The 23729-nt window shown below is 43.5% G+C and overlaps 1 protein-coding gene across 1 annotated transcript in view; it reads left to right on the forward strand.

The window, feature by feature from the left end:
• DHRSX (dehydrogenase/reductase X-linked) overlaps positions 1 to 17520 on the forward strand; it is a 724432-nt gene extending 706912 nt beyond the window's left edge. Inside the window, exon 7 of the mRNA XM_073667356.1 lies at positions 15823 to 17520. Coding sequence (XP_073523457.1) covers positions 15823 to 16008 — 186 coding nt within the window. The 3' untranslated portion in view covers positions 16009 to 17520. The remainder of the gene's footprint in view (positions 1 to 15822) is intronic.
• Positions 17521 to 23729: the final 6209 nt, after the last annotated feature.

Here is a 23729-nt window from a genome sequence, read left to right on the forward strand (position 1 = left end):
TTGCATCATTCCCAAGAAGACTCATGGCTGTACTAGCTCACAAGGGTGCTTCTACTCAATACTGAGCAAAGGGTCTGAATACTTATGACCATGTGATATTTCAGTTTTTCTTTTTAAATAAATTTGCAAAAGTTTCTACAGTTCTGTTTTTTTCAGTCAAGATGGGGTGCAGAGTGTACTTTAATGAGAAAAAAAATGAACTTTTTAGAATTTACCAAATGGCTGCAAGGATGAATGCACATTTTACACTAATGGTTGTATGTACTGTTATATGCTTGTTATGGTGCCCTATAGGGTGGACATTCTAAGGAGGGAACAAACAACACGGTGTCCAATGCTGGTGGTCATACTGTACATACACAATAACTTAGACCATTGTGTACTTGGGTGGTGGAGGGACTCCTGCTGCCCTGCGTGTCAACCAATAACATAGTGTACTAAAGGTGACTTCAGCTAACTTTTATTGAACTAATTAGATTGACCCTCAGTTGTAGAATCTAGGGAACACCAGGGAGCGCCATAACAAGTATGTAACTAAGCCGCATTATCTTTTATCTATTATTTTTTTAAATAATGGAGTTTAAAAAAAATGGTGTGTGTGATCTATCGGAGAAATGTATTAGTGCATCGTGGGACAACCTCTTTAGGGCCCAGAAATAAAACATAAGGGATGTTTAAATTACCTGGGAAACAGTAATAATAAAAAGATAGATGGTTTGAAAGCTTTTACAATTTTCTGATCTTTCATCCTTAATATGTTTCTATAGTCTAATGCAAATTCCGATGCTGTGGCTTATGTTTTGTGACTGTACAACATTAACCAGTACTTCTAATGAGAACAGACATTTAATGTATGCAAGGGAGAGTTTCCTGTCTTTGAGTGTTTAGTCTAGGCACAAATTATTACGATCATTCGGAAATGAATTAATTATGTTACTGTATTTAAAGTACATTAGTTCTAGACCCATTTGGCATTTCCTAGTACTGACATCCAGTACACTGACACAACACAAGCTACTCACACTACATTCAGTAGGCACACTAAATACTACACACAGCATAAAGTATACTCGCCACACACTGCATACACTAATCACCAGATACACAACAAACACTGCATACACTATATTCAGTATACACACCAGGGATGTCAAACTCAAATACACAAAGGGACAAAATGAAAAGCTTGGACAAAGTCACGGGTCAACCTTGATATTTATTTAAAAAAAAGTCTACAATTGATGAAGTTTTTTCTTATCATCAACTATAACGATGAACTTTTTCATATAGAAAAAAACTTAAAGGGGTTGTCCCACGAACAAAGTACACTTTACTTCAAAGATCTTAGAATAAAATATTGGAAAAATATATTTTATGTAAGAGTAGTTAAAAGCATATCGCCTAATATGTATAATATAATAATAAATATGTAATAATAAAGGATAAAAAAAAACTTGAATAATACAGACAGTAAAGATGATGGAAACAAAAGTGCCCCGCAAACACAGTATGATACCCCACAGTGAATTCCTTCACAGTACCCTCAAAATGCACAGTATGATGACCCTACTGTAACCCCCACTCCCTCAATCCACCTGACAAAAAAAATTGGTGACCCCTTCACAGTATGATTCTCTAACTGTAATCCCCCTCCATACAGTATAATGGCCACAAAAGGTGCTCCATACAGAATAATGGCCCCACATAGTGCTCCATACAGTATAATGGCCGCACATAGTGCTCCATACAGTATGATGGCCCCACATAGTGCTCCATACCGTATATTGGCCACAAAAAGTGCTCCATACAGTATAATGGCCCCAGATAGTGCTCCATACAGTATAATGGCCTCACATAGTGCTCCATACAGTATAATGGCCCCACATAGTGCTCCATACAGTATAATGGCCTCACATAGTGCTCCATACAGTATAATGGCCCCACATAGTGCCCCATATAGTATATTGGCCACAAAAACTGCTCCATACAGTATAATGGCCCCACATAGTGCTCCATAATAATAATAATTTTTATATAGAGCCGACATATTCCGCAGCACTTTACAATTGAGTAGGGACATATACAGACAATACAAACAATACAATTGAACACATTTCAGCAGTTATAGGAGGTGTGAGGGCCCTGTTCACAAGCTTATTGTCTATAAGTATCCATACAGTATAATGGCCACAAAAAGTGCTCCATACAGTATAGTAGCCCCACATAGTGCTCCATACTGTATAATGTATATACTGTATAATGGCCACAAAAGTGCTCCATACAGTATAATGGCCCCACATAGTGCTCCATACAGTATAATGGCCCCACATAGTGCTCCACACAGTATAATGGCCCAACATAGTGCTCCATACAGTATAATGGGGGTCCCACATAGTGCTCCATACAGTATAATGGGCCCCACATAGTGCTCCATACAGAATAATGGCCCCACATAGTGCTCCATACAGTAAAAATGGGCACCACATAGTGCTCCATACAGTATAACGGGCCCCATATAGTGCTCCATACAGTATAACGTGCTCCATACAGTATAATGGGTCCCACATAGTCCTTAATACAGTATAGCAAGGCCCTGCATTTTCTTCCATACAGTATAATAGCCCCACATAGTGCTCCATACATTATAATCGTCCCACATACTGCTCCATACAATATAATGGCCACAAAAATGATTCCATACAGTATAATGGCCCCACATACTTCTCCATACAATATAATGGCCACAAAAATTATTCCATTCAGTATAATGGCCCCACATACTGCTCCATACAATAAAATGGCCACAAAAATTATTCCATACAGTATAATGGCCCCACATAGTGCTCCATACAGTATAATGGCCCCACATAGTGCTCCATAATAATAATAATAATTTTTATTTATATAGCGCCAACATATTCCACAACACTTAAGTAGAAACATGTACAGACAATAAAAACAATACAATATAACACATTTCAACAGATACAGGAGGGCCCTGCTCGCAAGCTTACAATCTATCCATATAGAGTAAAGTATCCATACATTATAATGGCCACAAAAAGTGCTCCATACAGTATAATGGCCCCACATAGTGCTCCATCTATAATATAACAGGGATGCATGTGTCTGTCTGAAGCCTCGATAGACTGCGCATGCGCGACGCGCAGTCTGGCTCCAGACAGAATCACACATCCGGCCGTTACAGGTAAGAGGTGTGTGTATGGCGCCGGAGATCGCGGTATGCGTAGGCATTGAACTCATACCGCGATCTCCGGCGCCATACTTACATACTGTACTTACCTGACCGGGAGGAGCGTTGCCGCGGCGCCTCTCTTCGCCGGAGACCGGGGCAGGAGTGAGGCGTTGGATCGGCGCATGCACATAGCGCTATCCGGCGCCATTTTACTGAAGACACATTTACAGTGTGTCTTCAGCAAAATGACGCCGGATAGCGCGGTGCTCCGGCGCCACACTCCTCCCCCGGCCTCCTGCAGAACAGGACGCAGCAGCGCTGGAGCACAGAGAAGAAAGGTGAGTATAACTGTTTATTTTTTTGTATGTGTGTACAGTGTGAAAGGGATGAGGGGGCCACACATACCAGGATTGGAGGGTGAGGGGGCCACACATACCAGGATTGGGGGGTGAGGGGGCCACACATACCAGGATTGGGGAGTGAGGGGGCCACACATATCAGGATTGTGGGGTGAGGGGACCATGCATACCAGGATTGTGGGGTGAGGGGATCATGCATACCAGGATGAGGGGTACCACACATACCAGGATTGGGGGGTGAGGGGACCATGCATACCAGAATTGGGGGGTGAGGGGTACCACACATACCAGGATTGGGAGATGAGGGGTACCACACATACCAGGATTGGTGGGTGATCGGACCATGCATACCAGGATTAGGGGGTGAGGGGAACCACACATACCAGGATTGGGGGGTGAGGGAACCATGCATACCAGGACGAGGGGTACCACACATACCATTATTGGGGGATGAGGGGCCCATGCATACCAGGATTGGGGGGTGAGGGGACCATGCACACCAGGATTGGGGGGTGAGGGGACCATGCATACCAGGATTGGGGGGTGAGGGGACCATGCATACCAGTATTGGGGGTTGAGGGGACCATGCATACCAGGATTGGGGGGTGAGGGGTGCCATGCATACCAGAATAGGGATGAGGGGTACCATACATACCAGGATAGGAATGCGGGGTATCATGCATACCAGGATGAGGGATGGGGTGCCATGCATACCAGGATGAGGGGTATCATGCATACCAGAATAAGGATGAGGGGTGCCATGCATACCAGGATAAGGATGAGGGGTGCCATGCATACTAGGATGAGGGATTGGGTGCCATGCATACCAGGTTTCTGGGATGAGGAGGCCATACATACCAGAATTGGGATGAGGGGTGCCATGCATACCAGGATGAGTGGTACCATACATACCAGAATAGGGATGAGGGGTACCGTACATACCAGGATAGGGATGAGGGGTACCATGTATGCCAGGATAGGGATGAGGGGTGCCATGCATACCAGGATTGGGGATGAGGGGTGCCATGCATACCAGGATTGGGGATGAGGGGTGCCATGCATACCGGGATTGAGGATGAGGGGGTGCCATGCATACCAGGATTCGGATGAGGGGCCATGCATACCAGGATATGGATGAGGAGTGCCATACATATCAGGATTGGGAATGAGGGGTGCTTTGCATACCAGGATGTGGGTGAGGGGCCCATGCATACCAGGATGAGGGATACCATACATACCAGGATAATGATGAGCGATGGGGTACCATGCATACCAGGATTGGGATGAGGAGTACGACACATACCAGGATTGGGGGTGAGGGGTGCCACGCATACCAGGATTGGGGTGAGGGGTGCCACGCATACCAGGATTGGGGATGACGGGTGCCATGCATACCAGGATTGGGGGTGAGGGGTGCCATGCATACCAGGATTGGGGGTGAGAGGTGGCATGCATACCAGGATTGGGGGTGAGGGGTGCCATTCATACCAGGATAGGCATGAGGGGTGCCATGCATACCAGGATGGGGATGAGGGGTGCCATGCATACCAGGATAGGATGGTGGGGACAGGATGGGGGCAGCACAAATACCAGGAGGGGGGCAGCACATACCAGCATGGGAGACCATATACCAATAAAAATGCTCGCCACCCGGGCGTAGAACGGGTTCAATAGCTAGTACAGTATAAGTATAATTGGCCCACATAGTGCTCCATACAGTATAAGCATAATGGGCCCACATAGTGCTCCATCCAGTATAATGGGCCCAGATAGTGCTCCATACTGTATAATGGCCCCATGTAGTGCTTCATACAGTATAATGGCCCCAGATAGTGCTCCATACAGTTTAGTGGACCCACATAGTGCTCCATACAGTATAATGGGCACCACATGGTGCTCCATACAGTGTAATGAGTCCCACATAGTCCTCTATACAGTATAATGGGCCCAGATAGTGCTCCATACAGAATAATGGGCCCCACATAGTGCTCCATACAGTATAATGGGCTCAGATAGTGCTCCATACAGTATAATGGCCCCAGATAGTGCTCCATACAGTATAGTGGCCCCTCATAGTGCTCCATACAGTATAATGGGCACCACATAGTGCTCCATACAGTATAATGGCCCCACATAGTGCTCCATACAGTATAACAAGCCCCATATAGTGCTCCATACAGTTTAATGGCCCCAAATAGTGCTCCATATAGTAAATATGGGCCCCACATAGTGCTCCATACAGTATAATGGCACAACATAGTGCTCCATACAATATAACTGGCCCCATATTGCTCCATACAGTATAACAGGCCCCAAATAGTTCTCTATATAGTATAATAGGCCCCACATCTTCAGATCCTCTGCACACCTTGGTTCAGCGGACATGTTGAGACTCTGAGACATCAGACGCAGAGGGGGAATGATGGGAGTGGGAGGGTCAGCTGACGCTCCCTCCCCCATCATTGCTTTCAACTGTATCGACATCTAGGATGCTGATTTATAGTTGAAAGTACAGAAAAAATCCAGCACTCTATTGAGTTGCAGAAAAACTATATCAGATTTATTAGAAAAGCCAATCTTGCGCACAAATTAATTGCCCACCCCTGCAGTATATGGATTAACAAAGAAGCCACTAATCTTTTGATAGGTCTATATATAGGCATTTTTTTTGTATATACACATTCTCTTGTATTCATTGCATTGTATTTATTATCTTTTGACCTGCTATCCGCATTTCCTCTTTGAGGCACCTTTCATACTTCATACCTATGTATTATGATTGTTTTCTAATAAAGAAGTATACTATTTTTTGGACATCCGTGTTCACTTTTTTCTCCATGGATTTATTTAATCTCTGGTATTGTTGTCATGCTCTATTTTCAGAAGTGCTCTCCACTAATTTTCATTACTACCTTGGAAATAGAAACATGACTTCCACCAAACCTATGTAAAAAAATACCCATCTAAGCCAGCAGTGACGTTGGGTATAAATCTTAAATCCTCCTAAAATATCAAGTAAATTATAAATATGCTGATTTGCAACATATCCAGCACATATTAAAGCACCTTAAAGAATAGAACTGGTAAAAAATAAAAACTTCATAGTGTTCTTAGATTCTCATGTGCAGAACATTTGTGAGGCCTTTATCTGCAAAGCGCACGTTTGTCCTGTAGACCGCTTTTTCATAATTTTCCACTGTTATAATAGCAATAAAAAAAGCTTGGTCCCTGAAACTGTTTTTCAAGCTCTAGCTTATATTACACCTTCTAAGATTACAAAGAGAGAGACATACCTGCTTAAATCAGTGCAGATGCTGCTGTGAGCACAGGAATTTGCTGGCTATTAAGAGTTGTCTCAACTACTTAAATGGGTAAAATTGCGAAATGCTCATATAGACAAGTATCTTTGCAGTTTAAATTTTATTAAAAAGCCTCTCCATTCTGAAGAATGCAAGGATTTTTAATTGTACAATTTACTGCTTGTTGTCTAGATTATAAACCACCACTTCAATCTAACAGCACTTGTCTATCTCCTAGGCATTGAGCGGCGTGTTTGAAAGCTCTCCGCTATAGAGCGGGCATGTAGAGCTCTAAAGCTGGCTGGATTGCTTCCCCTACGCTGCTCGGATGCTGCATAGGCAAAGCTGCCTCTATGTGCAGCATGGGAGACCACACTGTTGGGGCCAGCAGTGCAACGATGCTGGTCTGAATTATCAGTCATCAGAAGTAGTGTTGAGCGAATTTATTCGGCATTTCAAATTCGGGTTCATGTTAGGGGTTCCGGCTTGTTCGCGCAAAAAAAATCGGCTTCGCCCATGAACATCCATGATTTGCCACACTGTCACGCAGATTTTTTGGCTCGAACAAGCCGGAACCCCGAACACGAACACGAATTTGAAATGCCGAACAAATTCACTCAACACTAATCAGGAGCCCATTGCTCCCCAGTAAGCAGGAGGCGTGAAGGCAGGGGAGCGATGGGCTCCTGAAGACAGAACATGGAACAAACACAAACCCTTGAAGTTCATAATGTCAAAATATAGACAGCAGTACTATAAGTTAAATTGGTTTTACATTTTTTTTTTAATCCTTGAAAACTGTACACAAGTTATTTAGCAGCAATGGAACCCCCTTTGAAAATATACATTATGTTGTGATGATTGTGTTACTGTTTATTATAGTTTTAGAGTTTTTACTAAACTTATCCTATATTTGTATGATTTATTCTGTTTTCTTTCTGACAAAACCGGGGTGGGGGTGGGGGGTTGGGGACCCTACTAAATGTTATACGCAGTTGATTTCACCAACTCTTATTTGAGTCTTGCTTTCATGAAACACTTTGAAATGTAATCCATTTTTTATAAAGATAGTTCCATCGCTAAGTCTTTAGTCTCCTCATATTGGTAAAATGACCATAGAGATATATTTCCCTTAATGGAATGAAAGCAAAAAAGCAGGTTGTCAAACATTGGAACATTCTGCCAATATGCCAGTAGGTCCATTTGGTATGTCCATTGGACATATTTTGTAGTAGAATGGATAACTGTCTTGATAAATTTGATGCCATGGGCCAAGACTGCAGTCCATGACATTCGATATAGGATAGGATGCATACAGTATATCTGTCTGAACTGATTTCCCATCTGCTACTACTTTTTTTTGTCTTTTTTAACAAATATTACTGTAATGTGTTTAGGCATCTGGTACCGTTTCTACTAAAATTACAAATTCTTTAAGACCTGCTTACTATTGACTATTAAATATTAATACCAACATCAAAACCGCTAAACAGGGCTTCAAATGTTTTTCATTATCTTCTTCTTCTCTGCTACCAAGATTTAGTCATGCAAAATGTAGAAGATGGTAAACAGAATCAGTGGGAAATTCCTATTAAGGGAGATTTAAAAGCCAAAAATAAATGTTTCATGCTTTCCATGGCAGTGCGCACCGTCATACGCTTTAGAACACAACGCGGTGATCAGCGAATGTCATGTAGCAAGTTGTTTTAGGGAATATGTTGCTGTTGGAGGAGACTTGAGCAATGTGACTTTGAATTTTTTCAGAATATTTTATCAAGGACGTCTTGAATCTTCATTGATCGACAGGAGTAATGGAGATATTGACCTGTGGCTTGCAAATCTTTTTGTACCAGTGGAATTTTAATATTGGTTTGGTTTTATAATCTAAATTCTGGGCAGATTCATTTCCTAGGAAATCTTAATATGCAGCAGTCAGGGCAGTTTTTGATGCCGTTCTTGAATTCACTGCATAAATATAGAATGTTTTAGAGCATTTTGGCCAACTATAGTCACCACGAGAGGAAACTTATTTTGCTTATAGAGGAAAACTTCTTATTTGTAGTCACTGTAAGCAGACAATATTTTATCATTTAAAGGGAATGTATATAATCTATATAAATAAAAATGTAAATGTTCTTTTGTTCAAAATCTTAAATGTCCGAAAGTTCTTCACTGATTGCTTTGAAATTTTGACACAACGTTGCATTTGAATACACACATGTTTTTATATAACTTCTATGTTTTTATATACCAGCTGTTGGAAGTAAAAGCAACAGCGCGAGGAGGGTGTTACGAGCTCAGTCCCAGGCTGACTCTCCCCGGCCACCCGGCATTCTCCCCCCCTTAGTGACATCTCAGTCATAAACCCTTCTCCCTCTCCTTCATTCACCCCAGTCACTGCCAGTGCTCTGCTCCTTTCATGTCCCCCGTGGGGGCTGGGGGGAAGATGAATGATGAGACCGTTTCTTCGAGGCCGAAAGACGCTGCTGCTCATCACCACCACCGCCTGAGAGGTGGCGGCCTCTGCTCTCCACCACCACTGCTGCTGTGGCTTCTTCTTTTCCGGCAGGTGAGTCTTATTTCCAACTGCGCAGTAACAAGCGGGGGAGGAAGGGAAGGAGAGAGGGAGGCTGCACGAAGAGGTGCAGGCCACGGCCTCCGCTCTGGGCGCTGAGCTGGGCCCAAGCCTCGCAGCAGTGGGCAGATAGCGAGCGAATGCAAATCTCACTGCGCCACCGGCGGGAGCGGCGCTGTGATCTGGCCGGTACCGGCCCAGGACATGTCAAGCGGATCACCCCCTCCTCCTCTGCCGCCTGCCTTCATCTCTGCGCACCCTCCTGTCACATTCCCTCTGTACTAGGGAATTGCATAACTAGCAATCCCTGACATGACTGGCTCCATTGTGACACCTGACAGCAAGTACCGACCTCTTTAGTGACCTGTGCAGAGTACAGTCCTGCATGGGTCACAGGGTACAGGCTGCCACCCTGTCTGCCTGATGAGCACAAGTATCAACAGCATCAGCATTGTGGAAGAACTGCTCATTCCACTTTGAAATTGCCATTGAACATGCAATTCATTGAAACTCCCACGTGCAACATTTCCAAAGCATCTGGCATGGGAAAAGTATTACAGAAATGTAAACTTATTGTTTGGGATGAATGCACAATGGCGCACAAAAAATCGCTCATTGATCGATCATTGCAAGATTTAAGTGGAAACATCAGACCATTTGGGAATGCATTAATATTGCTTGCAGGAGATTTCAGGCAAACATTACCTGTAATTCCTTGAGCAACACCAGCAGACAAAATAAATGCTTGCCTGAAATACTCTACTTTATGGCAACACATAAAGATGTTAAAATTAACTACAAATATGCGGGTCCAGCTGCAAAACTATCGAGAGCTGAAAAATTTTCACATCAATTTCTGGAAATTGAGAACGGAAAGGTGCTGGTTGATCTGACCTCAGGACGAATTTTATAGCCTCATAACTTCTGCAATTTAGGGACGTCAAAAGAACAATTGGTTGAAAAAATATTTCGCAATATTCACACTAATTATAAAAATCATGATTGGCTGAGTGAACGAGCTATTCTTGCGGCCAAGAATAAAGACGTCTACGAACATAACAATATTATTCAGCCTAACATTCAAAGTCCGTCAACACTGTTGTGGAAGCAGGTGAAGCGGTTAATTATCCAACAGAATTTTTGAATTCACTCAATCTGCCAGGGATGCCACCGCACGTACTGCAATTGAAAATCGGCGTGCCAATTATCATGTTGCGAAATATCAACCAGCCAAAGCTTTGCAACGGCACGCGGCTTGCAGTAAAACAATTAATGAGCAATGTCGTTAAAGCAACAATCTTGACAGGACCTTTCAAAGCTGAAGATGTTCTCATTCCTCGCATTCCTATGATTCCAACAGATATGCCATTTCAATGTAAGAGATTGCAATTCCCAATTCGATTGGCGTTTGCAATCACCATCAACAAGGCTCAGGGCCAATCTTTAGAATTGTGCGGCTTAAATCATGGATTGCTTCTCACATGGACAATTATATGTTGCGTGTTCTAGAGTCGGCAAACCAGACAATCTCTATATTTACACAGACAATGGAACAACAAAAAATATTGTATACCCACAAGCATTGCGAAATTAAATACTTTACAAATGTGCGCTTTCTCTTTTCTTTCTTTTCCATTTAACCAGACTGAGCCGGGTACAGATAGTGTAATATAACAATGGAATAAGAAGAGTTTTTTTTGGTATGCCTTTTTTTTTCATTGATATGGAAATACCGATAATTATTTATTTTTCATATTTTAGAGTATTGGCCAGCAGAGAAACGAATATAAGAACTGAAAAATGGTTACTATAGATTTGGCCTTGTCCCTCCTTCCAGACCTGACATTTTCCCTACCATTGTGGTTACCCAACAGTAAAGTACAGGTGCTTATCACTGATACCGGTGCCTATTGCCGTTGATAACAGCGCAGGATTGGAACATTAGTCAAACATGTGCAATTGCACAGGGGCCCAAGGGGTAAGAAGGACCTACTTCTACCTCCAAATTAGGTGCATTCTGATGAGCTATTGGACTGCAAAGAGCCCATATATTGTTCTTGCACAGGGGCCCTTATTTGTCTGGGCCGCCACAGCGAGAGCCATTGCATCATGTCTTGGCAGCTTCCTGATCTTCTACTCCCTCCTTCCCCCCGTCCCTAGCTCTATTTAGGCTGAGACGTGCACATACCATAGAGCAGGGGTCTCAAACTCAGCTGGGCATATGGGCCGCACACGGAACAACATTTAATTTGGGGGGCCGCATTATTTGCATGACAAAGTGACATTTTTAGTGATACCATTTTATTTTCTATACACCTTTTGAACTGGTCCTCATCTTGTAGACATGGTCTCCCCTTCCGGTCCCCCATATTGCAGACATGGTCACCCATATTGCAGACATGATCTCCCCTTCAGGTCCCCCATATTGCAGACATGTCCCCCATCCAGGTCCCCATGTTGCAGACATGTCCCCCAGGCCGCCCCCCCATACTGCGCACAGGGTTCCCGTCCCCCCATACTGCGCTCAGGGTCCATCCCCCCATACTGTGCTCAGGGTCCCCGTCCCCCCATACTGCACTCAGGGTCCCCGTCCCCCCCCATACTGTGCTCAGGGTCCCGGTCCCCCCATACTGTGCTCAGGGTCCCCATCCCCCCATACTGCGCTCAGGGTCCCCGTCCCCCCATACTGCGCTCAGGGTCCCCGTCCCCCCATACTGCGCTCAGGGTCCCCCCTATACTGAGCACAGGTCCCCTGTGCTGTAATTCACATGACAGAGAAAAAAAAAAAAAGGATTCTCACCTGTCCTCCATTCCCTCGGCATCCTTTCTGCACCTGTGGCCCGCAGGCACATAGACCCCGTAATGATCGCGGCTCTCTCCAGCAGCCGCCGACATCAGCGCTGTAGTGCAGTGTATTGCCGCGCAGAGACCGGCTCTCTGCACAGCAATACCAGTGTCAGCCGCCGGCCTATCAGAGGCCAGCACCTGACATCTGCGCATGGCAGTGACGTCATACGCCGCTGCGCTGGGATGCAGATGTCAGCTGCTGGCCTCTGATAGGCCGGCGGCTGGCACTGGTGTTGCTGTGCAGAGAGCCGGTCTCTGCGCAGCAATACACTGCACTACGGCACTGATGTCGGTGGCTGCTGGAGATAGCCGGGATCATTACGGGGTCTGTGCCTGCGGGTCACAAGAAGCAGCCGGAGGGGCCGCATGCGGCCCGCGGGCCGTGTGTTTGAGACCCCTGCCATAGCGTATGCACAGTTCCCAGCAGATATGGCTCCAGCCTGGTTGTTTTCCTATGATTTGTGTGTGTTGTGCAGCACTGCACAGATACTATTACAAATAGTACCCAAATATTTATTTTAAAAAAATACAGTACAGACCAAAAGTTTGGACACACCTTCTCATTTAAAGATTTTTCTGTATTTTCATGACAATGAAAATTGTACATTCACACTGAAGGCATCAAAACTATGAATTAACACATGTGGAATTATATACTTAACAAAAAAGTGTGAAACAACTGAAAATATGTCTTATATTCTAGGTTATTCAAAGTAGCCACCTTTTGCTTTGATGACTGCTTTGCACACTCTTGGCATTCTCTTGATGAGTTTCAAGAGGTAGTCACTGGAAATGGTCTTCCAACAATCCTGAAGGAGTTCCCAGAGATGTTTAGCACTTGTTGGCCCTTTTGCCTTCACTCTGCGGTCCAGCTCACCCCATAACCATCTCGATTGGGTTCAGATCTGGTGACTGTGGAGGCCAGGTCATCTGGCGTAGCACCCCATCACTCTCCTTTTTGGTCAAATAGCCCTTACACAGTCTGGAGGTGTGTTTGGGGTCATTGTCCTGTTGAAAAATAAATGATGGTCCAGCTAAATGCAAACCGGATGGAACCTAATGCCGCTGCAAGATGTTGTGGTATCCATGCTGGTTCAGTATGCCTTCAATTTTGAATAAATCCCCAACAGTGTCACCAGCAAAGCACCCCCACACCATCACACCTCCTCCTCCATGCTTCACGGTGGGAACCAGGCATGTAGGGTCCATCCGTTCACCTTTTCTGCGTCGCACAAAGACACGGTGGTTGGAACCAAAGATCTCAAATTTGGACTCATCAGACCAAAGCACAAATTTCCACTGATCTAATGTCCATTCCTTGTGTTCTTTAGCCCAAACAAGTCTCTTCTGCTTGGTGCCTGTCCTTAGCAGTGGTTTCCTAGCAGCCATTTTACCATGAAGGCCTGCTGCACAAAGTCTCCTCTTAACAGTTGTTGTAGAGATGTGTCTGCTGCTAGAACTCTGTGTGGCATTGACCTGGTCTCTAATCTGAGCTGCTGTTAACCTGCGATTTCTGAGGCTGATGACTCGGATAAACTTATCCTCAGAAGCAGAGGTGACTCTTGGTCTTCCTTTCCTGGGGCGGTCCTCATGTAAACCAGTTTCTTTGTAGCTCTTGATGGTTTTTGCAACTGCACTTGGGGACACTTTCAAAGTTTTCCCAATTTTTTGAACTGACTGACCTTCATTTCTTAAAGTAATGATGGCCACTCGTTTTTCTTTACTTAGCTTTTTTCTTGCCATAATACAAATTCTAACAGTCTATTCAGTAGGACTATCAGCTGTGTATCCACCAGACTTCTGCAAAACACAACTGATGGTCCCAACCCCATTTATAAGGCAAGAAATCCCACTTATTAAACCTGACAGGGCACACCTGTGAAGTGAAAACCATTTCCGGTGACTACCTCTTTCACACTTTTTTTAGTATATAATTCCACATGTGTTAATTCATAGTTTTGATGCCTTCAGTGTGAATGTACAATTTTCATAGTCATGAAAATACAGAAAAATCTTTAAATGAGAAGGTGTGTCCAAACTTTTGGTCTGTACTGTACATTAACTTCTTTTAAAAACATGATTTTAGAAAGCCCCAAATAATGTTGAAAAAATGTCGCATTTAACTCTGAATATTAAATACTTGGACGATTGGAGCAAAGTATTCATCAAAAGGCATTTTGATAACTAATAAAGCTATATTAAGAAATGATTCAGCCAGAATCTTGAACCTGAAAATTATATAGTGGACATTGACTTTAAAGCGGTGCTACTCCAAACGGGGGGCGGTGATGGTTAGCTGCAGCAAGGGAGGCAGTCTTCGTTGAAATGATTATAAGTTACACAGTCCTTTCTCCGACTGCAGCAATCTCTAATTTAACAACATAAATGACTCATTCTGTTCTTATTTTAATGTGATGCCGAGTTTAGTAAAGAAATAACAAGTAAAATAAGAGATGTTTTTAATTACTTTTAATTTAAATAGATAACGAGGCTCAAATATTATCTTTGTCTGTCTGTTGAGGCCCCAGAAGAAAAAGATTGCGAAGCCCTGTTTTAAAGTCAACATTTATAAAACTTATTTCAACTAGTATATTTATTTTAATTTTTTGACTGCTTTTTCTTTTTGCACTTTCTCTTCTGGAGTTACTTATTATTCATTTAGAATGTCTTACAATTCAGAATTGAAAGTAGATTATCAATAGATCATATCCATTAGAGTTTATGCGATTCAATTATTTGACCCATTCCATTGGCCACGACAGTGATCTGTGGCGACTGCACAGGAGCTGGAATACCGCCTTTTACATTACAGCAGCCACGCCTCTTCTTTTGATTAGCCGGCCAGATGTGACATCACATGTGCGTCCCGCCACAATGATGACGTCATACTAGGCTCGCCAATCAAAAGAAGGGTCACAGATGCCTGCTGGAAAGAAGCAGTACTCCCACTTCTGTACATTGGCCACAGACCACTGTTGTGGCCGATGAAATTGGATATGCAAATAGATAAGCACCAACTATATTCCTTTTTGTTGAAGAGAATCTGTCACCAAGTTTTTGCTGCTGTAGAGAGGCATGGAGTAGAGGCAGAAACCATGATTCTAACACTGGCTAACTGGGCCTCTTTCTATGATTTGATAAACTGCTGCAGCTCTTCTAGTCCTCTAAAGGATGAGCTCCCTATATGTAGTCCCACTTTGATATTCATGAGCTCTGTCTTACCCCGCCCCACCATTGATTGACAGTAATTGGCCTATGCTCCATGTAGGCATAAAACTGTCAATTAATGCATCATTGAGAGGACTAGCAGGTCTCAGCACATAAAACAGTGATTTTATCAAAACTACTAAATTTAACCCCAATAAATAGCACATCGCTAGGTCTCTGTCCCTATTACGTTGTCCTCAGATTGTGAAACATAAACCAGGTAACATATCCCCTTTAAATGTAATATATTTTTGTAGAATTATGTTGATAAAACCAGTACTGACAGATATTTATTGGTACTAATTATAACCATATTTATTGTATTTTATCACAATACAGAGTGCAGAAGAAGGAGCTGCCACCACAATCTATACATCAGTCTCACCCGACCTTGAAGGAATTGGAGGCTGCTACTTATATAATGGTGAAAGGACCAAATCTGCTGATTTGTCTTATAATATAGAACTTCAGAAGAAACTGTGGACTGAAAGCTGCAAGATGGCCACCCTCCCTGCTTCATCATAAAACTTTCAACCTATCTGTTATTTTATTAGCATTTCACATTCGTTAACTCAAGCCTTTCCAGATGCGACCATTGAGATCTCATATATTAAATGATTCACTTGTGACATTTATCTCTCGGGATTCAATATATTTGTTTAGGTATTAAAATTACTGTCAGAAAAAATGGATCAAATTAAGAATTTTGTAATCATAATATTCAAACCGTGTGTAATATACAAGGTACAATTTCAGTCATTACCATGATTATACACAACTTTGCCTGAAGGATTCTGTCCTTTAATTCTGTGCCATGAATATTAATGGCTAACTGTGAACTGATCAGGCAAGTTGTATTCATGTTTCTTCAGAAGAGTCCTCAATGAATTCATTATGATGCACGGCTTGCTTTGGGTATACGAATATGTTTCATACGAACAGTAGAATTATTCCTTTGACACACATTGCGGCCTTAATAATTTTGATGAGTTCATTAGATATTCACTTGGATGTAATAAGTAATTTCAAAAAGCTTAAGTTCTAATCATAAGAGATTTGAGAATTTCTTATTTTTGAGATTATTAAAAGAAACTTATAGATATTGACACGTACGTACTTCTTTGAACGTCATGTGGTTGGAACAGTAAGGAGTAAGGCTATGTGCCCACGATGCAGAAATGCTCAGGATTCTATGGTTCTATGGTACTCGAGTCTGGAGGAGAGTCTCCTGTCCTCCACACCCGGGTACCATCCGCATATTGAAACGTTTGGATTCCGCATGTACAGATCCACTGATGCGGAATACATGCGTTCCAATGAAAGTCAATGGCGGCGAAAACGCAGCGCTTCCGCAAAATAATTGGTAGTGCTGCGTTTTTTTCTGCAATGATAACCTTCAGCGGAGATTTCTGCAGCATGTGCATAGCACATGCGGATTATCATTGGGGAACATGGCAGGCCTTCTACCGTGCGTTTTTTAAGCGTTTCTGCAGCGTTTTTGCCGCTGCAGAAACGCTTAAAAAATACATCGTGGGCACACAGCCTTAATCTATCTTCACTCAGTCTTGCATTCACCTTCCACTCAGCCTGTGAATTGAGCATAAATCACATCCCAGAACAATCCACACACCCCAGATACACAATGTGACACCACTTACCAAGCATATGGGGTGATGAGACTCCAAAATATACAGTGCTGCCTGACAGTCAAAAGGAAAAACGCTCTTAGAAAGTCTATGGGTTCTTTAAAATAGACAAGGACCAATCTTAGAGTTGTAGGCTTTAAGATAAAAAGTACAGTGCTTGCAAGAAAAATGTGTTAAAAGAGGCAAAATAAGGCAAATTACAAAAATCCAAAACAGTTTCAAAATAAAAAGTAGAAATGTCAGCAAATAATTACAATTTTTCATTCTGTAGATGCTGTTCTGTTTCCATTAGGTTATGAAAATGAAGGATCACACTCAGACTTAGCTGATCCCCACCATGCTGATCCCTTTCATTTGTTCAAATCATCTTTTTATATCCCAAGACCCGGGATCAGGATTTCAGCACAAACTGTCACTTTGTACAGTTTTAGACTTGATATTTCTTTAACAATCAGTTAAAAAAAGCCCTCCCATGAAGTTTTTTTACACTAAATCTGTGTATTCATGAATGTAATGTAATATAGGGTGTGTGTTTGTGTGTTAATATACTCATCTTACACTGCCTTCTGTGGTATCAAGCGCCATTCAGCTCCTCTTCTCAGTGACATCATAGCTTTCAGACTAGCCGGCTCACTCTATTCTCTATGTGTGACCCAGAAGTCTCTTTTACAATGTAAGTCTATGGAGCCTTCTTCTGAGCGTCATTCTGTGGCTCCATAGATTTACATTGTTAAAGCCACTTCCGGGTCACGCAGAGCGTATTGTGACCCGGAGAATCTGAGCTGTGACGTCACTGAGAAGCGGAGCAGAACGGCATTGGATCCCGGAGGAGACAGTGATTATATTAACTCAAAGACACTACACTACATAAACATATACACAGATTTAGTAAAAGGAAACCACTTCATGGGAGGGCTTCTTTAATAAGATGGCAAGTACAATGAATATTCAGCATTTCATTTTCTTGTATTCACCCCTACTAAAGGTGATGTGGGATGTCCAGTTTCGATAACATATGTCTATCTGCCCATATTTTTTAAGCTTTTACCAACCAGACCTAGATGTTATGGATAGCATTCTGTCAAATCCAAGAGATAACCCTCCTTAGCTCCTCCTCCTGGTTTCTGCTAACCCCATAGCATAGCTTGCAATAGTTCAACATTTTATTGGTCTTTTTTTTTTTTTACAAAATTAAGCATATGGATGTCAGACATATCCATATACTATATTTCCCTCTACACCTTCCTTTTTGATTGTGCATGGGCGACCGGCTTACTTGCCATCTCCCAAGCACATCTCTACCACTGCCCACCCCCCCCCCCCACAATGAGAGATATCATCCTAATTACCAATTTAAAAACCATTCTTATTTTAGTTGTGAAATCATACTGCTGTAAAATGAGGCTCAATCTGAGCAGATTCCCATTTTCTCCATTCACTCTGTTGAACCAGCTAAGTGTACTGTATTATGGTCAGAGATCACTGTGAAGTTGCATCCATAGAGGTTTGTCAAGCTGTAATTACTTTCACCTTCACTTGTTCAGGTTTTAGCACCGCATCACCTTGCGGTGTTCTTAGTATTGGACCTCGAGCATAACTATCTAAAAACTGCTTTAATTGCCAGATCTAATAGTTTGAGTCTATCCAGAACATGAGACAGGTACACAGGGTTTTCTTTCCAAGAATTACTAAAAAATGGCTGGGTCATGAAGATTATCAATTGCAAAACCTTCAAGCCCTTCTAGTAGTTGATTGACCAATCACTGAAAAGTGACGGGGGCATTTTTCATACTAAATGGCATGACAAAAAAATTCATACAGTTGCTGCATATGTATTTTTACTATTCCTAACTTCAATCCCACCCACAACAAGGACAGAAGATGATGACCCAGACTGCTGTGTAGGAGTAGTGGGACTTTTCCTATGATCAGGACAAGTGACACTAACCTGCTCCATCTTGTTACATGTTAAACCTCAGAGTGTATCAATAAAAACATGCATAGTCCCCAGGGCCCCAGAAGAAGTAGATGTGTATTGCCCTGGTGATCAGCTGGCAGGAAGAGAGGGGACATTTACTCATTCACTTCCCAGCTGAATCCAGTTAGCTTCTGAGCATCTGACATCCTGTTGGCATCATAAGAGTTTGCAATCTTTCAGCCTGATCAGCAGTTTTTGGCTCTTGATTGCATGCAATTTGTCTTACATCCCTGAGACAGATGTGAAGAAATTGATCCTTAGCCATGAGAGTCGCTAGTTCTTCAGAGTTGGTAAGAGAAAGTCCTCAGATCCACTGACAGAAAGTGGTCCTCAAGTCGTTCATAATATCCACAAAGCTTTCAAAGGATCCCCACTGAAGACTTTGGAATTTTTCCCGCTAAACGAAAATGAGACTTCTTTTATAACTTTGTAGTCCCCAAGGCTACACCTGTTAAATCTGGAGCTAGATACTGTACCCACTGATTATGGGGCATGTGGTATTACTTGTGGAAAAATTTTCAAGTTCCCATCTTTCTCCAACACAGGAACGTTTTCCAAATGGCTTCACCTTCAATCTATATTTTGGGATTGGAATTGTGGAGAGCTGTTACTCTTTTGTAATCGGACAATCTCCAGCTGGAATTCTGCAGCTGCTCTGTTGGCCCGAGCATCCGTTCTCTTAGACCAGGTAGCATCCCTCCCAGCCTGACAGCCTGTTGATAATGTAGAATAAGGTGCAGGCAGGCACATACTACAATCACATGCACCCAACGGTTGCAAGGCCAAATGCAAAGTAAAGTTTGTACACTCTTGAAATTGCAGCTATCAGGAAAAGCTATTTCCACTGCAAAGTCCAATGCTTGTCTCAAATGCAGGGCCGCCATAAGGGCATTACTACCCTTACTGGGGTATGGGGTCCGGTGAGCATAAGCAAGGAGGGGGGGGGCGCTAAATGGCTGAGACACACTGGTAGCGTGTCTCACACAGTCCCAGTGTGTCTCAGCCAGTCCAGGTCCCCCTCTTTTAGGGCAGAGGTGGCACTTTTCTGCTGGGCCGGTGGCATTATGGACCGACTGTATTGCTCCTGTTTGATGTGGCCGCAGTCAGTGCAGCAGACGCAATGCACAAGGTCCTCAGCATTAGTTTTGTGCAGATCCCAGTGCCGTCTCCAGCATTGGCTCCACCTCGGTCTTCTCTCATCCTACTCCTGAACATGACTGCGAGTGACTGGAGCTCAGCAGGAAGAGATTGGAGCCAGAAAGGGTCAGCAATTCTGTGCTCTCACAAATTGATGCTGCCTCCTAGTGGCTAGTGTTTAAGGTGTCTTTTGATATTTGGTTGGTGCTCAGTTGAAGAATAGGGTCATATGGGGACCAATATCTATGGTGAGCAGGGGCGCCGTATCGCTTATAGTTTAGGGTGCCAACCTCTGCGATAGGTAGGGGTGAACACAGGGTGCTATTAGGGACTTTAGAATTTAACATCCCATCACCCTGCTCGATAAATCTTCAGGTTTTTGTATGTTTATAATTGTTAAATTTTCCAAATTTTAACGAGTATTATAATAAATATTTTTAAGGTTTTTTTTTCTTGCTTTTGTTTACTTATTTAGGACCTCCTATACCTATTTGCTCTAGTTTTTATGCTTCATATGATGTCACGGTTGATGCCCCCTCTCACATTAGCTCTTATTTGTCATTTCACTGAATGTTTTAGTTCTGGGTTTCGCCCCCATAAGCTACTACTTGTGATGTCACCGAATATTTTGGTTCTTGGTTTCACCCCCATTAGCTTCTACTTGTGATGTCACTGAATGTAGAAGGTAGCTCTTCAGAACAGAATGACTCTTGATTACCTCTTAGCAATTAAAGGTGGAACTTGTGCTGTTATAGGTGAGGAATGCTGCTCCTAGATAGAAGATGCACATTATTCAATTGAGAGAAACATGGATAAGGTAAAGGAGCTGCAACAAAAAGCTAGATATATCCAAGGAAGGATGGAATCCTTTTTCCTGGATGGGGTCTATCGGAGTTTGGGTAACAATATACCCTCAACTTTGCTAAAGCCCATAGTGATATGATTGATTGTATTGATCTTGATTGCCTGAAAATTATTAATATGATGTGTTTCTCATTGCCCAATAGCTCATCATAATGCACAATTCCATCTGCTTTGGAGGTGGAATGGGCCTCCTTACCTCTTGGTCCATGCGCAGTTGCACAAATTGCACCAATAACACATCCACCCTTGTCCGCTCCTGATTGGAACCATAAGAAGGATGACACTACAGCTACAGAGATGAACGTCTGATAGCCTAGCCTAGCTTGACTATCCACCTCTCCTGAAGACCCTTTCAGCCTTTTGAGACTTGGGTGGAGGACATCATCTCTCAAAATAGGGTCCCATAGCTGCATCCAAACAGTTGAAGCAGCATTCTTAGAAGAGTCAATACCCTTAGAGCACAGAGGGGCGCTCGTTTGCCGAGAAATGCTACTGCGCAAGCACAGTCAGCATCGCCATATTGCTGCAGCCCAATGTTTTTCCTCCTGCAAAATGGTGCCTGTGCGTGCACAGTGTAGCATCGGCGTCTCTGCCTCCTGCCAGGCAGAGACGCCATTCCCCTCACCGCCGCTGTCCCGGTCTGGCGTCTTCCTGCTCCCCTCCTGCTGCTGCTGTGGTGCAAACCGCACGCAGCTTCCCGGGCACTGTGCTTAGGGGGTGCTCCCTCCCTCTTAAAGGGGCCACGCACGGCGTCCTAAACAGTCCCTGGCCAAGGGCCGGAGGACTTCCCCTTTATAAGGCACCTCCTCCAAAATGGAGGTGCCTGTGCAAGGTTGTTGTTTTGTGTGCTAACACTTTCCTCAGCCCTCAGATCCCGCTGCCTGTCAGCCCTGCCCGCCAGTCTGTCTAACAGTTCAGCCCGCCAGTCTGTCTCAGTCCAGCCCGCCAGTCTAACAACCCTTCCCACCAGTCTGTCTATCAGCCGTGCCCGCCAGCCTGCCTACCCGGAGTACCTGCCAGTAACCTGCCGTGCCCGCCGGCCTGCCTTCCTGGAGCACCAGCCGGTTACCTGCCATGCCCGCCAGCTTGCCTACCCGGAGCACCTGTCTGGCTAACCGCTGTACCTGCCTGCTTGCCTACCCGGAGCACCTGCCTGGCTATCAGCCATACCTGCCTGCTTATCTACCTGGACCACCCGCCAGCCTTCCTGCCGTGCTCGTCCGCTGTTCCGGTCAGCTCCTGTGATCTGACACGTGGCAGTCACCTGCTCTCACACAAGGTCGGTCCCAGAATGGCACCTGGTTCACCTGCCCGGTCCCTCCCTGGTTCACGGAGTCGGCTAAGCCGCCGTGTGACCTTGGTCGGTTTGAGTAGGCACTTAGTTACGCCCCTCTGCTCCCTCCTTGCACCGAAGCACAGAGGTTCCACCACCCGGACCCGTAACACACAGTAGCATCTATCGCTTGCCGATAAAAAAATTTGGCTGCAGCAATATGGCACCACCGGCCGCACATGCGCAGTAGCATCTCTCAGCAAATGAGAGATGCTACTGCACATGCACAGGTGGTGGGGCCATTTTGCTGCAAATTTCTTCATTGCAACCACAGAATTACATACAGTACAGACCAAAAGTTTGGACACACCTTCTCATTTAAAGATTTTTCTGTATTTTCATGACTATGAAAATTGTACATTCACACTTAAGGCATCAAAACTATGAATTTAACACATGTGGAATTATATACTTAACAAAAAAGTGTGAAACAACTGAAAATACGTCTTATATTCTAGGTTCTTCAAAGTAGCCACCTTTTGCTTTGATGACTGCTTTGTACACTCTTTGCATTCTCTTGATGAGCTTCAAGAGGTAGTCACCGGAAATGGTGTTCACTTCACAGGTGTGCCCTGTCAGGTTTAATAAGTGGGATTTCTTACCTTATAAATGGTGTTGGGACCATCAGTTGTGTTGTGCAGAAGTCTGGTGGATACACAGCTGATAGTCCTACTGAACAGACTGTTAGAATTTGTATTATGGCAAGAAAAAAGCAATTTGAGTGTGTCTGTGTCTGTTCAGACACCAATATATCTGTTTAAAAGAGTCTGGTGTAGGCCAGAAAAATAGAACTGTGGTTTTGCAGTTCCACGGGTCAAATCTCTGTATTATCCTGCTTTTAGCATTTTTTGCCGTAAAAAAATTCTGTAATAGTGTCTCCCTGACTGGTCGGACACCAATATATCTGTTTGAAAGATTCTGGTGTATGCCACATAACTATAACTGTGGTTTTGCAGTTCCACGGGTCAAATTTCTGTATTATCCTGCTTTTGGCACTTTTTGCCGTAAAAAAAAACCTGTAATAGTGTCTCCCTGACTGGCCAGACACCAATATATCTGTTTAAAAGAGTCTGGTGTAGGCCAGAGAAATAGAACTGTGGTTTTGCAGCTCCACGGGTCAAATCTCTGTGTTATCCTGCTTTTGGCATTTTTTGCCTTAAAAAAAACTGTAATAGTGTCTCCCTGTCTGTTCATTCACAAATATATCTGTTTAAAAGATTCTGGTGTAGGCCAGACAAATAGAACTGTGGTTTTCCTCTTCCACGGTTCTAATCTCCATTTTATTACC

The sequence above is a fragment of the Phyllobates terribilis genome, unplaced genomic scaffold, assembly GCF_046119375.1.
Source record: "Phyllobates terribilis strain yellow unplaced genomic scaffold, ASM4611937v1 Scaffold_2__4_contigs__length_985480577, whole genome shotgun sequence".
NCBI lineage: Eukaryota > Metazoa > Chordata > Amphibia > Anura > Dendrobatidae > Phyllobates > Phyllobates terribilis.